The sequence below is a fragment of the Aspergillus chevalieri genome, chromosome 4, assembly GCF_016861735.1.
Source record: "Aspergillus chevalieri M1 DNA, chromosome 4, nearly complete sequence".
Lineage (NCBI taxonomy): Eukaryota > Fungi > Ascomycota > Eurotiomycetes > Eurotiales > Aspergillaceae > Aspergillus > Aspergillus chevalieri.
Genome location: NC_057365.1, coordinates 3,073,765 through 3,091,043, shown reverse-complemented (window position 1 = coordinate 3,091,043; position 17,279 = coordinate 3,073,765). Strand labels below are relative to the sequence as shown.

At 47.7% G+C, this 17,279-nt stretch overlaps 4 protein-coding genes across 4 annotated transcripts; 3 read left to right on the top strand and 1 right to left on the bottom strand.

Annotated features, from left to right (window-relative positions):
- Nucleotides 1–723: 723 nt before the first annotated feature.
- Nucleotides 724–1,049, top strand: ACHE_41114A (uncharacterized protein; the record flags this gene model as incomplete). Its single annotated transcript, XM_043279388.1, has 2 exons — nucleotides 724–888; nucleotides 951–1,049. 2 exons carry the CDS (start codon nucleotides 724–726, stop codon nucleotides 1,047–1,049), a joined length of 264 nt encoding a protein of 87 aa, XP_043137072.1.
- Nucleotides 1,050–3,823: 2,774 nt separating this feature from the next.
- ACHE_41113S (uncharacterized protein) lies at nucleotides 3,824–6,188 on the bottom strand (the record flags this gene model as incomplete). The annotated part of the gene is made up of 2 exons (XM_043279387.1): nucleotides 3,824–5,157; nucleotides 5,222–6,188. 2 exons carry the CDS (start codon nucleotides 6,186–6,188, stop codon nucleotides 3,824–3,826), a joined length of 2,301 nt encoding a protein of 766 aa, XP_043137071.1.
- A 1,531-nt stretch (nucleotides 6,189–7,719) lies between these two features.
- On the top strand, nucleotides 7,720–8,895 carry ACHE_41112A (oxidoreductase, short chain dehydrogenase/reductase family; the record flags this gene model as incomplete). Its single annotated transcript, XM_043279385.1, has 5 exons — nucleotides 7,720–8,168; nucleotides 8,230–8,539; nucleotides 8,591–8,646; nucleotides 8,704–8,812; nucleotides 8,863–8,895. 5 exons carry the CDS (start codon nucleotides 7,720–7,722, stop codon nucleotides 8,893–8,895), a joined length of 957 nt encoding a protein of 318 aa, XP_043137070.1.
- Nucleotides 8,896–12,205: 3,310 nt separating this feature from the next.
- On the top strand, nucleotides 12,206–13,160 carry RAS1 (Ras family protein; the record flags this gene model as incomplete). The annotated part of the gene is made up of 4 exons (XM_043279384.1): nucleotides 12,206–12,217; nucleotides 12,404–12,518; nucleotides 12,583–12,858; nucleotides 12,925–13,160. 4 exons carry the CDS (start codon nucleotides 12,206–12,208, stop codon nucleotides 13,158–13,160), a joined length of 639 nt encoding a protein of 212 aa, XP_043137069.1.
- Between the last annotated feature and the right edge of the window lie 4,119 nt (nucleotides 13,161–17,279).

Sequence of the window (17,279 nt, the reverse complement as noted above, 5' to 3'; positions counted from 1 at the left end):
CACTAGGGCTCGGTTTCCTCTTGCCACCGACGCATCTTTTCGACGAAAGAGGGTATGGCTCTCTAATCCGTCCATTTCAGATTGGTAAAAGTGCAAAACGTCGTTTATATCGGTAAATAGAAAGCGTTCAAAGGATGGTGTGTTTTCGACGATTTAAAGAACGAAAACGGCCGCGGGAAAGTCGATCTATGAAAAGCAAAAAGAGCGAAAAGGGAAAGAGAATAGCGCCTCCCAGATATCCGGTAAGCCTGTGTTTTAGGCTGAAGAACGCAGTACCATAAGCGTACAGTACACAGCTGAGCCGCTCATAGAAGAGGGCCAAAGAGAAAGCAGAATAAGGGAAACAAAAAAAAAAAAAAAACTTCAAGCCGTGGATCACAGCGCCGAAGAGGAAGGCAGCCTGCTTTTAACCGGGACCCCAACTAACTGCTTCTCAGCGCAAAAATACTCTTACGTACGCCTCTCATTCGTTTCGGTCCCCATCTTCCCAAACTTTACCGGGTGCTTAGCACGAGCGCTATCTGTGGTGCGTCAGGGCCAGTCAAACTGTGGCGAATGAGGCGAGGATCGGCTTCAAAAACCCAAGTACTTGCAGTAGCGTCAAGAGTACCCTGTGTCCATGTGGCATCACAAATGGCCTGTTCGTGAGATAACGAATTGTGAGCATCTACGGGCTCCACCATGAGATGTTAAAAAAGCAGACTAAGTGGAGATACCACCAATATGGACGATATTAAAAACCCAATAGCCTTGACTGTTAGCTGGGACTTGGCCAGCCTCGGGGCAAAACTGGAGCAGGCTGTCAAAGTCAAGCGTCACGAGTCGCTCAAGCGATATGGTTCCCATAGGACGCCCGCCACCGAAGTCTTGGAGTCTTTCCTCGTGGGGGTTAGTGCGGTCTTGACAGGGGCGTTACTATGTTGACTGACAGAGACGGCTGAATTATGGAGTCCCCCGTTCTTAGTGTCCGGCTTGTCTGGGAAGGCGTCGACGAACTTCACCGCACAACGGGCTCCGGATATCCCGAGGAGAAACCGAAGTCGCATTGACAACAATAAAATGATAATAGCATTTATTACCCCTTAAGGATCAATATGCTTCATTACTATCGCCTTATTACGAACGACCCTCGGCGAATAGTTGCATTTTTTGTATCCAATGACGCGATAGGGACGATCATACTGCCAAGGCCTTATGACCAGTGCATTGGGGAGACCCGGGAATTCGGGATAAGCATATTCGATATTTTTGTGAATTTAGAGATACGTGATACCTATATACAGAGTAGAGTTGTCCGGAGGATCTGAACCTTCTCGGTGACAACCGTTACGGGTACTCCATCCTCTGGAGCACCCCGTATACGAACGAAGATGATAATTTGACCAGCCTGTACGGAGCACTACTTCTGCAGCACAGCAAACCGGCGTCCGGCTTCAAATTTGCGCCCACATGCCGAACAAAACAATGATGAACAAGGAGGGACCCAAGACAGGCCGTGGACCGTACCAGTTAACAAACTTTCGCGGAAATGCGGAGTTTGCGGTTCTCGTCCCCGAGCTACCAGAGTTGAGAATCAATGTCAGTATTAGCAAAGCGAAACATGCATAGGAGGAAATTGTGCTTCTTCGAATAGAACCAAAGGCTTGGTATGACATTTTGCCTCGTGTCGATGCGTGATTGGCTGCACAGAGACAGATTCTTCAGTTTTCGAATTACGATCCCGATCGAGACTTAACGTTCAAGGTTGAAGGATTGAAGATATTGCTTTATCCGGAGATCTGGTCATGGTTTGGTTGAAGGATCGAATATCGCTGTGAACCCGAAAGCACCGTACCCCCTATCAGAGTCTATGAATTGCTTTTTTATAGGTAAGTCGACTATTGCTCCAGAATTCAGATCTATGCACACCACTGGAACCCAATCGTTCCTCAAGTTGGGATCTGAAAACGGTAAGGGCACTAGAGCTTAACAGAGAAAAGCTCAAATCCTGCGACTGGCTGGATGATTTGAGTACGGGATCTGTATTTTATGCTGTAGATCCCATAGCTCTACATAGTGGATGCCAAATCCCGGAAAGTCGGCCGATAGCTAGGTCCCAGGGACAGGGATCGAAATCGCATTAGTATCACCATCTAGTATCGTTTCGGGGACCAGGAATTGGCACCTGCTTGATTGAACAGGTTCCTTGCAGTACGACAGATCGTGGATTCGATCAAGGGAGCAACTCATCAACAGTGAAGCGATACGGCGTTGACTCCCAATTTTGGTCTCGATCCTCCCAGATACCCCGCGTCGCTAAAAAGCTTGCGCAAAAATCAACTTCTCCGGATCCTCAGAATCGCGATTTTCTGTTCCGTAGATTGAACAGTCATGTTCTAATTGTCATGGTCGTAGCTGGCTATTCGGTGGCCGGAATGGCTATCCATGGTATCCATGGTATCCATGGAGCATAATTAGCTTTCATATCAGATTAAATATCCGAATATCGACCTTCCCGAAATAAGTGTAGCGTTAGCAATAATGCCCTGTCGCATGGACATCCTCGTACAAATAGTAGTATCAGCGTAGTTCAAATTGTCATTGTTGATTGCCCGTCAGGGGTAGATAGCTGGACCGTAGCTAAGTGTCCTGGTGAAGAAGACTGCATATCCTGCACCGAAAAGGGAATGACACCCCGTCAATTGTAGCCATTTTTACTGATTTCGTACATACTCCGTCCGTATCTTTCCAATTAGTCCCCCTCCGATCAGTGGAAAGTGTACACGAGCTAGCAGCACGAGCCATGGCGATCTCCGCACTAACTAGGCTGTCACCCCGACGCTATTTAAAACAATTTCATAAACAGTGGAATGGTGCATAAAATCTCCTGCCTTGTCAAGGGTCGAGGACACAGATGCAAGTGCGCTATCGAAGTACATACTAGTATGGGGGACTGTGTGTCCAAGTACGGAGTACATGGTGGTTATTGCTCGAGTCATGATCCGAGGCAAAGCGTTCGATCATGACTTCATGTAGGTTTTGGAATTCAGATTGACAGTGGAGGACTGCTCTGGGTTCTCGTATTTCTGCAGAGGATCTGAACTATAGTTCGCGCCGTCAGCCAAAAAAGCAGCTAAGAACCTAAGAAGCTCCCTCGTGCCATCGACCAAACTCACCTCAAATCGGGCCATGCGTCGTATACTGACTGGTACGGAGTACGGGTAGCTGCTTCGAGCATTCCGCTTCTCGTATTATGCGGAGAGTTGGCAACGTCAAGGGTTGGACTACTGGAGTCAGAAATCATCCAAAAAAGGAAATACCACCAGGTACTAGTCAGGTGACATGACGATCTACCCAAGCAAGAGCTTGTCGGAACACTCAATTTATCCAATCTATGGAAAGATAGAGATTACAAGAATTGTTGCTTGACGTGATTTACATTTGATGTTTGTCTTATCACAATTCCATTCTTAGATTCGGTGACCCTGCAGTAGCTGAATCCAAGCAGTCATCCAAACCGAGACCCAAATATGTGCGCCGTACATAAAAACCTTATCCTGTGCAACCATAAAAACCAATGCTAACCTTTCATTGTACATGACCAATCCCCAGATGTGATTTCCAAAAGCATATGCATGTTCCAATCCCAATTGCTTTTTATGTAAATCCCATATGCAATAAACCACCCCTTTTTGTGTCCGTAAAACCCATATGTATCCCATTGATAGAACTCCGTATGCATGCATCTCCGTCATAATATCATAATCACATAACTTTTGTAGCGTAGGTTCGTAACTCGTAACTTTCGTGGTAAAAGGATCAACATAATGTGTTGACTGATATATCATGCCATCACCATGGAAAAAGACTCAAAGGCCCAGATTCCTTCGTAAATGAGGTCTGAAAATGTGATCCTCCTTTGCTTCTTCGGTCTAGCCGTGTCATTCTCCGAGGACGATCTGCTCAAGATGCGCTTGACCTTTGTAGCGAGCTCCTTCGTCGAAGAAGTTTTATGTGGGCTTTCGCCCCCATCTCGAGGAATTTCGGTGTGGAAGAGGGAAATGTGTTGTCGATCAGGATTGCAGTTCGATGTGGGTGAAGGAGTTGACTCAAATGACCCAGAAGAGTTGGATTCTGGTAAGAATCGGGCGTCCTTGGGTCGTAATGCACTGCGCGCTTCTTGAGAGATATGGCTGATCCTCTTCTTCCACTTCTCGTTGCTTTGGTCAGTGGGAGGGCTCAAAGGCTCGTTGACCATTGTCTGAACGTTGACGGCTTCGCTTTTTGGCTCGTTCGAGATGTAGTAAATAATATCGCTGTCGCTTCTTGTGTGAGTGCCGGTAGAAATGTGCTGGTGGTCTTTTTGTTTTTGATCAGTAGTATCGATTGATCCGAATTGGTCGATTTCACCGTTGTAGTCTTGGTCACTTTTGACCTGTTCCACAGTTTCGATATTTTGTGCAATTTGATCGTTTTGACCCAGCTGCTCGTTTTGGATGTCTATGTGTTTTTCGACCACTTGATTGTTCTGGCCGACTTGGCCGTTATTCTCCTGTTCGGGAGTCCCAATTTTGTGTTTGTATTGACCGCGTTGACCGTATTCAACTAGTTGGTTCGTTCGCAGGCAGTGGTGGTCGTGATTGTTTTGATCATTTTCGCCAGCCTGCTCGACCGCGAGGTTGCTCTGAATGTTTTGGTTTTGCATGACGATGCCAATGCTTTGGTCTTCTTTCTCTTGCTCGACCATCTGGTCTCCCTGGTTGTCTTTTGGCGGCTCGATATTATCGGTCATATCAGCTCCCCCGGCTTCCTGGGGTTCGTTCTTGAGATCATTTACATCCTCCTCGGGAATAGTCTCCAGGCCAGGCGCAATCGCCGCCCTTTCTATGATGTCCATCCTGCGACACTCCGCATCTTTAAACTCTTCATAGCTGAGTTGGACGAATTCCCCTATATCTGGGAAACCATCATCGCTATCGTTGCTATCGTTGCTATCGTTATCGCTGTCTCCGCTGGTAGTTTCGATCATGGCATCCAAGCCAGACTCGAAGTCGTGTACGGATGTCTCTCTGTGCAGCCTGCCGAGCAGGTCCGGTGTGCTTTCACTGAATGCTCTCCTCATTCGTGGGGTTCGAGAGGCGAGTCGGTCGATTTCAGGTTTCACGCTAGGTTCCGCTTCTGTGTTGCGTTCTTCATTTAGCCCCCGAACATGAAGTGTCCAAGGTGGAAGTGGTTGACTTACCAGCCGAGTCCTCAAGGTCACCCGGCAATATGCACTGCCTCAGACGTGAAGGCTTGTACGGCTTCTTTGACGACCGGGTTTGGCTGGGGGCCGGAAATTTCTCTGCGTAGAGTCGCTGTTGTTCATCCCCCCATTGAGCCCGTGACCTGATCGTGTAGTCGCGGACGTACCCATTCCTGAACTGGAGCGTACTCCCCATGTACATGTTGACATCCCCAGAGTCCGTGTGGGTACCGTCTGCGATATCATCGGAGTCTGTCTGCCAGTTTCCATGTGGGCTATAGAATTTGAAGACTCGCCCGGTCACCCATCGGATAAGCCCAAACCCTCTCGGGCGAAAATCTTCGCGGCCGTTCTCTGGGTATAGTACCACAGGGTCAACATGTCGCATGGCCCTGCGCATGATTGCACTGAAGCGCCATTCGTCGCCTGGTCCCGGGATCTTAGGGGCCGCGAAAAGAAAGAGTAAGGAGATGGCGGCTGGTGTCGAAGAGTATTCATATCTAGGCGAACCTAGCCAGTTAAAATGGTGAATGGATTCACCAGCGACCTCCATCCAGCCCTGTCTGAAGGCGAACTCCTGGTTCACGTCCTCCTGCATACTGGCCCTTTTTAGCTCCTCGTAGTCTGGCTCTGGTAACGTGGTCTCTTGGACCATTACCTCGCCGAAGTCGGGCCATTCGTTCTCTGGCTCGCCTAAGCTAATGTTTGGCTGCCTCTCGAGATCGTAGAACGAGGCCATCGTCTCTTCGAGTTCCCCCTCTCCAATGCTCCCCTCGCTCTGTCCCTCCGCTTCCTCCACCCCCTCCAGCTCCTCAGACTCATCAGTCCAGTCAAAGTGGGAGGGTCTGAGGAGATCCTTCGACTCTATCACCTGTTTTATAGACTCCTTGTCAGTCTTCGAGGGTGAACGTTGGCATGTAAACATGTCATCTGTTAAGCCACTCACGCTATAATTGCGCTCCATAGCGAGCGTAGGATAACCCGCGATGGTTATCGAGTTATCAATGATGAAGATGATAATAATGATGGATATTCGCAATAGCTGTATCGCCAAATTGGAATCCTCCATGGATGTATGTAAGAAGAATTCCAGCTCGAGGCAATCGAGGTATTTATATACTTCAGCCTAAGCAAGAGCTGATGCCTGTATTCACCACATAAAAAATCATATACCTATGGTTCACAGCAGAAAACAAACAGTAGCCATAGGCAGTCACTAATAGGGTAGGCAACAAGCTTCCAGGCACAGGACTGAAAGCAAGTCATCATGTATGACATATATAAGAACAAAGAAAAGCCTGGTAGATCCCTTGGCATGCATGTTTAGATAGATGGATCCTTGTGAAGAATCAAACTAGCAGAGGTATTTCTTTGTTTACCTTGGGATCTTGGGCCTATAATGCCCTTGTTTTCCATGTATATATTCACCAGTGGGTGTATTTAGCCAATAGGAAATCAAAACTGTATTGTTTGCCATTAAACGCCGAAGTATAGGAACACAGCATTGCGATAACCCTAGCGGGTCGTGCCGGAGCCGAGGCGGCCGCAAGGATATAGCCGCTGTCAGACGTACTGCCGTGGCCGTCCAGTATATAAGAGCTGCAGGCCGAAGCCCAGAGCGCGATAAACAGCACGTCGATCGACAAAGGTCCATAAAGGTTGTCTCGACGGCGTCGGGTATTTCTCGCTCGGTTTTCAGAGTGCGAAACGTATTTGCTCTTGAGATTCAAAGATTTATGTCTCTCCCAATCTTGAACTCCGCTTGCCTTTCCTTTAATTTGGGGTGTGGGCATCCTGGCGAGCCTTGATCTCATCCTTGTGCGCATGGCATGGCAAGTTTTGCCGGGTGACCGTCATGAGGTCGGTTGCCGCCCTTTTTGGATACCAGAATGGAATAATATATATATATATATATGTAGCATGTCATCCAATGCCTTGAAGCATGTCTTTGCATTTGGCTTCCTTATCACGGATTGCAAAGAGCTGGTGTCTGGCTGCATAGATACTTTACGCTTGACGTACGAGGCATGAGCCGTGTATAAAGTCGTCATCATTGATTGAGTCCATCGACTCCAGGCAGATATAGAGGCGTATATACCATGGCGCCTGAGGTTTGTATGGTACCATATCAGGCAGGCCATACTAGGCAACGCCGCTCAGCTAAGGAACAGTTAGCGAGATATTCATCAACCTTTTTTCAGGAAACTCACCGTTCCAAAATTTATATAAACAAATATCCCAAGCTATATATATCTGCTTATAGTTGTATATATAAGCGTAACCAAGATCATCCGTGTCGCAGACATGAAAGAGAAAGAACGGCCCCAAGTCCGATCGGGAAAAACTTCAGCCGATGGACCCCTCTGCGATATCCGCTTCCCCGCACGCATTCGGCCTTAAGTATTCGCAATCGCAGCCACGATTCTCCATTCTTCTTCGGATTTCCTTATTTATCTACGCTCCCGTCAGGTTCTTATCTTTACGAAAAATCCTTTATGAACCACCTCCGAGCGTTCACCAGATCAATCGGATTCCTACGCCAGCTCACCTTGTCTCCCAAGTCCCTCTCCGCACTCTCTCCGTCTCTCCGGACGAACCCGTTCCACCTTACAATCCAACCGACCATCCCCAAACGCACAATGGCATCTGCAATGGCAAAGCGCCTCGAGGGCAAGACGGTCGTGGTAACTGGTGCTTCGGCGGGAATTGGTAGAAGCACTGCGAAGGAGTTTGCGCGAACGTCGCCCAAGAACTTGAAGATCGTTGTCACGGCTCGCCGCATTGACTCGTTAAATGAACTTGCTCAGGAGATTAAGGAGGAGGTTGGTGAGGGTGTTAAGGTGTTGCCAGTGAAGTTGGATGTTAGCAACCCAGAGGAAGTTAGGGGTTTTGTGTCGGGTCTTCCGGCGGAGTTTCAGGATATTGATATTTTGGTTAACAACGCGTGAGTCTTCCTCCTTATCTGCTTCGGTAGCAGAGGTCGAATGGGATGCTGACGGAAATAGCGGCTTGGTCAAGGGCGTCGCCAAAGCTCCGGATATTGACCCTCAGGACATCGATACTATGCTTAGCACAAACGTCACTGGCTTGATCAACATGACCCAGGCAATCCTGCCCATTTTCAAGAAGAGAGAAGAGGGTGGTCGTGGAGACATTATCAACATTGGTAGCATTGCTGGTCGTGAGGCGTACCCCGGTGGCAGCATTTACTGTGCCACCAAGGCTGCCGTCAAGTCTTTCACGGATGCGCTCAGAAAGGAGCTTATCTCGACGAGAATCCGTATTATTGGCATTGACCCTGGTCAAGTGGAGACGGTGAGTATATCTGCGTGTTCGTGATTGAGGCGGAGCTGACTGTTGCCCTAGGAGTTCTCCGTTGTGCGGTTCTATGGTGACAAGCAGAAGGCTGATGCAGTTTATGAGTACGAGACCCTGTCTGATACATAATGCTTTCTGCAGAACGGACTGACATGCTGTAGAAACTGCGAACCGCTCACCCCGGATGACATTGCCGAAATCATTGTGTTTGCTGCTGGACGTCGGGAGAATGTCGTGATTGCCGATACGTTGATCTTCCCGAGCCACCAGGTGAGTTCTGCGCGAAAGATTGATGGTCAATTGACGCTAACTATCGTTAGGCATCCCCCACTGCGGTGCACAAAAGGGCTTAAAATGGTAAAATGAAAGCAAGTACATATTACGCATATATATAGAATTGGATGTCACAAACACGATAACGATGCATACCAACTATCTTCACATGAATATGCAAGAGAGCTTTATCGAATGCCATAGATCCTGGACCTAGCTAACGCGTCCATGACCGGTGAAGATGCCGCAACAGGGCGTGGCATTGAAATAATCCAGCCATTGATCCCAATTCAGATACTATATTCCATTTCCGGCACCATACATAAAGCAGTCCCACACTAAACCCCCCTCGGCAAACACCCATATTACCACAAGAAACTATTTAGCCCTCAGCCCTTATTTCAATATTTATTATTATTACTGCATTTCACATGACATCCCAGCCCCGGATATTATCCGCCTAAACGGGTAAAGTCGAAAAAAGGGGGCAGACAGGATTCTGGAACCCGAGGTGACCCACTAAGGCCACACCAGTGGCCCCCCCTGAATCAGTGGGTCTTTCATAATCGGGTTCATTAGTGATACAGTAATGGGATAGAATGGATTAGGGTTTTTTTAATATCGAGGGAGGGATAGTGTTTCCGGAATGGAAATGCAAATACTGCACGTTTTATCGGTTTTATTTTAGTATACTTACAATGCCGTTGTACTGTAAGTGCGTACTTGTATCCGTAGTATGCTGGACATAGTCAAACAAAGTTCACGCTAAAACAACACTAAAGACTAAAACAATGATTGGACCGTTGGCTCCAGCAGATCACCTGCTGGCGGCCAATCACGGTATGGAACAATAGATATTTACCTGAATGGGATGGCGGATTTACTGTCCGTCTCCCTCGAGTTGTACTCCGGAGTACTCTGAGTACGAGCCTATGGTGCTGCTAGGATATCTGATAAGATGAGAACGTACGGAGTGAGATCTAACTGTTTTACGCTGCATGCATGTCTAATTAACTGAGATCAAGACGGAGACGGACACTCCGAGGGAGGGATGAACCTGTTGAACCCGAACCTGTCCCTGAGTAAGGCGCAGAAATTATGGAGTTGCAACTGAATCAACCATTGGCCGATATAAATTATGATATCATCTATCTGAGAATGCAAAGACGTTCATTAAAAGATGACGTACTCAGCCTTGGTCTGAGCTCGGAGCATATTATTATGACCGCCAACCACGAGTGTCATGTCATAGTTAAGTTATGAGATTGTCTGTAAGATCTTCCCGGATAATATCAAAACAAGTACTATCAATAGTCAGACGGAGTAATACGACTTGGCATGTCCACGCCAAGCGCTCCGAATTGGGATGGACATCTCGGGCCATGGTTATGAGCATTGATGTGCTCTGTCTGGGTGCAATTTCAATGCCCTGCACGCGTACCAGCGATAGGTTATCCGGTTCGGCTATTTTTGGAGCATACAAGTGCGCTTATTCGACGTCCTGTACAAGTAGCCAAGTGCCCTATTCCGTACTCTGTACGGAGTAATCAAACCCTGATGCACCATGTACAATGATGCAACCCATGCAAGGTGCGGTGTGCCGCAGATTACTGTGAAGGACATCCCAGCCCATGCGGGTTCACGGGTTCGCTTTCACTTCCAATTGAAACATACCCGATCTGTGAGCAAATCCCAGGGTAAACAAATAATCAAATCAAACCCGACAATTGATGCGTGGAGATGTAGTCACTTACCTAATCCGCAAATCGCGATAGAAGCGGCAAAAAAAAAAAAAAAACAAGTGGCACGCCTTCGATCTGACACCCAGAATAGTAAGATGCAGCGCTCCGCACAAGGGCATGATAAAGATCAAACTGATAATTGATGATGATATCGATAGTTTATGGATGCCAAGGCGGATACGGTTGTCAAAGGCTCTGCTGCATCCATGTTGGGACTGAGATCTCTCGAAGCGGATGTCGATTCAATGTCGACATTCCGGACAAAGAAAGTGATTGACTCAGACCGTGGGCCTTGTGGGTTGATTGTCAGATGGACGCGATGTATCTCCATGATTCTGCCACAGTATGAGGAAGCCCTTCGTATCTGCCTAAGATTTCGATTGTGGCAATATCTTGGTGTATATAGCTCTCAGGATGGGATATTCCGTAATCATATATTCAGTTGGAATGATTGATTCATGGTGTGATGCTAACTCGGATCCGGCGCACTCCGCTGATTGCTCTGAGAGCCCCAAGTCTCGGTGCGGCTCACCGCAGCATGTAGAAGGACAACGGAAGAGATTGTCCAAACGACGTCGAGTGGCTGGGGTAGGTTCCGAAAACCGTTTGTCCACCGAGCTGCATTAACTGGCATTCTCTGTCCTGACTCAGTTTCGGGGATTTGCTGAGGAGTGTAGTTAAGCCGGCACTAAGACGAATATCGAATACTCTGAGAGGAATAGTCGGCTGTCGAGGCGGGCTAGATCATACATGGTGCATCGGAGACTAGCAAATGACATGGGATGCAAAGTAAATCAACCCACCGTGACAACAATGGAGGAATGAGCAGCTTAATAGCCGTAGCTGTACAGAGTAGTCGGTTGCGTGTTATCTCCACCGCCCATTCGCATACTGCCACCGCCCAGCGCCCCCTTTCCTCCGACCAGCCTCCAATTCTCCCTCTTTTCCACTTCTCTCCATCGCTAATCGGGTTAATCGTCTCGAACTGCTGTCTGTTTTGCTCTTGAGAAGGACATTTTGGTTTTAATTTTGATCTGTCCTCGCCGTGAATTTGTGGATATCCAACCGGCCAACGCCAACCAAGGTACGCTCTTCTCTGCTCTCGCTTGAACCTCTCTGGCTCTAGCCGATTATTCCCTCCCCACCACCTCTCAGAGAGTCTCTCACTCTTCCCCTGATTCCCTCCGTTCCTTTCCCCCCATTATCATTACCCCCGTGTCGTCTTTCTTTATGAACCTACAAAAAACAGGAAGAAAAGAATACTTCATATTGACAATCCCATCTTAGGGTAGAAGCGATTCCGAACCGGTCTCCCCCCCTGATAACTTCATCCCCCCCGTCTTCCTCATTAAGCTTGGTCTAGTTACTACTAGACCCGCTGTTGCTGTGGACTGAGCTCTCTCGTTGCGCGAAGCCCTTCCGACGAACTGGGTCCCGACCTCTGAGCGACCGATTCCCCTTTCTCCGTCTCCGTCTCTTGTCTGTCTCTTGTCTCGCTCTCTCTCCCTTCTGCAAGAGAAAATTGTGTTGCTTTCCTCGACCCGCTTCAATTGGGATAGCTTCGACTTCCGTTTTCTTCTTCCTCTCCTTCCCTTTTCTATTTCCCTTTTACTTTTTTAATACGCGGGTTCAACGACAATCTTTCGCAATGGCCTCCAAGGTGAGTCTCTTTTTTTCTTCTGGTTCCTTCTCCCCTTGCTGGTTATCCGGCTACGTCGTTTGTCGTCTTTCGCTCCTTTTCTGTCTTTGCGCTTCGACCCAATCATGATGCGCCTTTTCTTTTCATCACTCTCTTAAACAAGAAGTTAAAAAAAAAAAAAGCTTACCATATTTCTATCGCGTGTAGTTCCTCAGAGAGTACAAATTGGTTGTTGTCGGAGGAGGTGGTGTCGGAAAGTCATGCCTCACGATTCAATTGATTCAGAGTCACTTTGTTGATGAATATGATCCGACAATTGAAGGTGGGCGACGTCGCGTCTGGTTCTTTCCCGATCGTATAGCTCATACAATTCTTCCTTCCGACAGATTCGTACCGCAAGCAGTGTGTCGTCGATGATGAGGTCGCTTTATTGGACGTCCTAGATACTGCTGGTCAGGAGGAATACTCGGCAATGCGCGAACAGTACATGCGGACCGGCGAAGGCTTCCTGTTGATCTACTCCATCACATCGCGCCAATCGTTCGAAGAAATCATGACCTTCCAACAACAAATCCTGCGTGTCAAGGACAAGGACTACTTCCCCATCATTGTGGTCGGCAACAAGTGCGATTTGGAGAAGGAGCGTGTCGTGACGGTAGAAGGTTCGTTTCTTTCGTTTGTCGCGATTACATTTGTGCGACCACATACTAATCTCAGTTTCTTTACAGAGGGTGAAGAATTGGCTCGTCAATTCGGCTGCAAATTCATCGAAACATCAGCAAAGTCGCGCATCAACGTCGAGAACGCCTTCTACGACCTTGTCCGTGAGATCCGCCGGTACAACAAAGAGATGTCGAACCCCTCCGGCTCGGGCGCGTTCGGTTCACGCGCTCCTGAAGGCAAGATGGATGTGAGCGAGCCAGGCGAAAGCGCTGGCTGCTGCGGAAAATGCATTGTTATGTAATGGAATGGGCGCTGGACTTTTTAATGGCGGACGCAAGACGCTCGGCACGAAAAACGTCTCCATCTTGAGTCGAAACGAACAACCCAAGGGATAAAAAGAAAGGAAAAAAAGACAAAAAAAAATAGGTGACTCGGTATCAACCTTTGTGCCGCCTTGCAAGTTGAATCTTGCAACTTGTCAATGCGTTCGCGACGTGATTTTAATAACCTACGAGGCTTGCCACCAGATGATGCCTGCTTACTCCCCGTATAATGCCGCCATCGTCTCCATGATTGTTCGATTCCCCCTTTGTTTTGTTGGCTTTTTTTTTTTTTTTTTGGAAAGGTTGTTGATGTTACTTTTCTTTTGTTGATGGGCAACGAACAGGTGAGCATGTCACTTGAGATACAGCTTACCTTGAGCTTCAGACCCCTATTTGGTTATTTTTTGCCGGCCTCGTTATTTACTGGACTTGTGAACGTACATCTGATATTTCTCCCGATATTACCTATTATTATTCTTTATTATTTCCTTTTCTGATGCATTTTGTTGGATTCCGCTTGTCATACATATTCCCCCAATGTCAACCATTGCATTATGGATATACTCCAGGTAATGTTTACCTGTTTACAGAGCCTGTTAGAGGCCAGGAAAATATCAGTTTCTGTTCTATTTTGGTGCTTTCTTATTATCTAAGATGCCAACACTCAACTTTTGGAAAATGCAAGCAATCAATCTCTGCGAATGGACAAGTGTCTACACTTTGCTACGCAAACTGCATTCCTGTTGTCACTTGGATCCGCCCTACTTCCGAAAGAGATCTAGGTCCATCACACCGCTGTTTGGTGACATGCATGAACTTCTCGCTGTCACAGCAATTAATGGATATGTCAGATTTGCAATATCTATCGCTCTTTTGTTCTGCCAATGCATACGGAGTGTTTGGCTGAGTAGCTCTAGGGAAAGCAAAATAGCAATTCTACCTCCGGGGTACGAACTGCGAAGTAATTCTAGATTACTCCGGGTGTTATATATAGTGAATAACAATAGCTAATCCCCGCATTTTCTATATCCATACCACTGTACTTCACTCTGGTGTTATAGCGTTATTCAAGGTGAACAACACAGATCATTCGGAAGCGCGATACAATAGCTATATATCTCATGGCATTCACAAGTTGTGCAGTATCACATATATTTTGCTTGCATTCTCGTATCTTTACAGTCAGTAGACCTAAACATCGGACGAAAAGCAGACCGCGATATCAGGACAATAGAGGCACTATGTTGTTGAATCCATTATAGCTAATGAATTCATCTCGTAGAGTTTGTATCTGTACTATATACTATAGTATATCGTCCCATCTCCTACCCATCCTAGTATTCCTCGGTGCTCTTTTAAGCCATACGGACTGTATCATCAATCCAATTCCAATTCCAATTCCATATAACATCCCAATCAAAGTAGAGCCCAGGCACGAATGAGATGGATTCGGATTCCGTTCAGTGTTGAGCACGTCTGAGTCCGGATCGTTGTCCCCGTTTACCCCGTTGACGCCCGTTGAAAGTCCTTCTTTCGGTGAGATCGAGCTTTCCCAGGACTTCGAGATACAGGGAAGGCTAACAAGATGGCAGAGACTGTCGGATCGCCGATTAGGATCACCCCAGTTCGCAACGGCAATTGCAATGGTGGCTATCAGAGTATGCGCTAAGGAGGTGCAATCGTAGACACGGAGTTCTTCTGAGAGAGATGGTGAAGATACCCTGGAAGTGATTAAGAGACGGCGGGACATTTTTCTTGCACTGCACATGGATATCATTTCCCACTCCTCCCGGGAAGACATCTAGATTTGGAGGCGCGAGGACAAATTTAACCCTACAAGCTGGTCCACCAGCCTCTTGGGTAAATAATGTGCACTCTGCACTGCATACATACCTAGATAAGGTCTGACAGCTTGTATAGTCTGGGCGCAACATAAAAACCCTACCAATTTCAAGACATCTCCTTTCCCCTATATCTCCTACCCCCCACCAAAAAAAAAACGGCATGAACGGCATCCTCGGCGACGAAATGGGGTCTCGGAAAGATACTGCAGACTCTTTCCTTCCAGTATCTCAAGGAAAACACTACTCCGCAAGCTCCCTTTCTCGTTCTTCGTTTGTTGAGTGTGATCGACGGCTGGATATCCGAAGCAGCGAAGTGGACGCTTGATCTCGAAGTGCTCAAGTATCAAGAGGAGCGGGTGAAGATTAAAGCTGGTGTTGCTCGTCGGTGGAAGGCGGAAAGGGGAGCTGTGCCTGATATTGCGGTTACGAGCTATTATAGGGTTATGTCGGATACTGTGTGGTTTCGCCGGGCTTTTCTGTGACGTATATTGTGCTTGACGAGCGCCATCGGATCAAAAACGATGAGTCGAAGAAGGCGCATTTACTGGACAGGGTTCCGACGGAGTATAAATTGGCTTTGACTGGGTGAGTATCTATATATCTAGGTATTGATGCAAGTGCATGCTGACGTGACATTTGAAGAACTCCTGTGTTGTACCCGGAGGTCTTCGATAAGTCAGTCCATTGTCGGTCAATTTGACGAGGCGTTCTCTCTAAGCGATGGAAAGTTCAACGCGGAGTTTCTGGGCCATTGCAAGAGATTCTTGGGGCTCATAATGCTCCGAAAGATCAAGGAGTCGCCAGGTATCGGATTGGATATCCCTCTGAAAAGAGAGATCAACTCCTCCGTTCCAGTCTCTGCCTGCAGCAAGCTTGGTATCTCAAAATCTTGACTGGTAATGGAATAGATGCGCTGGATGATCGGTCTAGTTGTGTATCAAGTCCTGGGGGCCACGGTTTCGAGCACCTCAAGCAGAGAGCAGATGTTCAGAACAGGAGGATTAGTATGAACACCTTGATGGAGCTCCGCAAGGTACGTCCTTCTTTTCGAAACCTCTTGAAGGTTCCAAGATGGCAGGATAGTGCTCGATCCATCCCTACCTCCTGGACGACATCCACGATGACAAACCTGGCGACCAAACAATCCTCAATTCCGGGAAAGTTCGTCATCCTCCAAAAGATAATCCAACAAGTCTTGATCGAAGAACACAAGAAAATCATCATCTTCTCTAACTTCGAACATGCACTCACCCTCTGCGAGGACCTTTTTGACCACTTTCAAGTACGATGGCCACCACTTCAACTAAGCGCGCCTCGATGGCTGAACTTCGTCAGCCTGGTGCCGCCTCTTCATCCACCTATTTACTCATGACCCCGCTACAAATCTTCTTGGTCTCCATCCGAACAGGCGGAGAAGGCCTCAAACTAACCAGTTCTTCGACCGTCGTATTCCTAGATGAGGATTGAAATCCTCAAGTGATGCGACAAGCAGAAGGGGGGTCCATCGCATCGGCCAGACACAGCCGGTTTATATCTTCAAGTTGTATTCGCGGGGCACTGTTGAAGAGCAGATGTACCGTCGACTTGCGAAGAAGGCTTATCTAGCGGCTATAGTGACTGATGGTAGTGATTCTGAGTTTGATGTCGGGGATCGGGGCTTTGTGCAGAGTGATAGTAGCTTGCTTGTGGGTTTTGCGGGCAGGGGATTAAGGCGCGGGAGATTGATACTGACGAGTTGTCGTGGGATTTGGAGACAATTGTAGAGAAGTGTCGGCCCCGAGATGGGGTTATGCAGAAGACGGCAGGCAGAGATGGGAAGACATGGTTTCAGCGTGCAGAGAGTATCCGCATGAACCCCTTCAACGGCTCGACCATTGACACTACCAACCACGGCTTTTCGATTTATGAAGAAGACTCCAATCTCGCACGACCATCCCGGAGAATTGGCAAAACCTAAATTGTCATGGTCGAAGGATTTGAAGTGACCAAGGAAAGCCTAGCTCTGAGTCCCTTGCCGGATGAGACTATGGACACTAACATCCGAGTCGGGCTCAGACTTAGACTCAGATGCCCCCGAGATTGTAATCCCTTAATCCCGACCCATTATGAACAAAACATGACCATCCGTCACAGTTCTGCTTCATCTGCAGACGCCCTGAAGCCAGTGAGTGCCGCCAGTGCCTCTGAGCCTTCCATAAGCGCTGTGTCGAGCGTATCTGGCCTTCACACGACACAGGTAGTTTGCTATTCCTC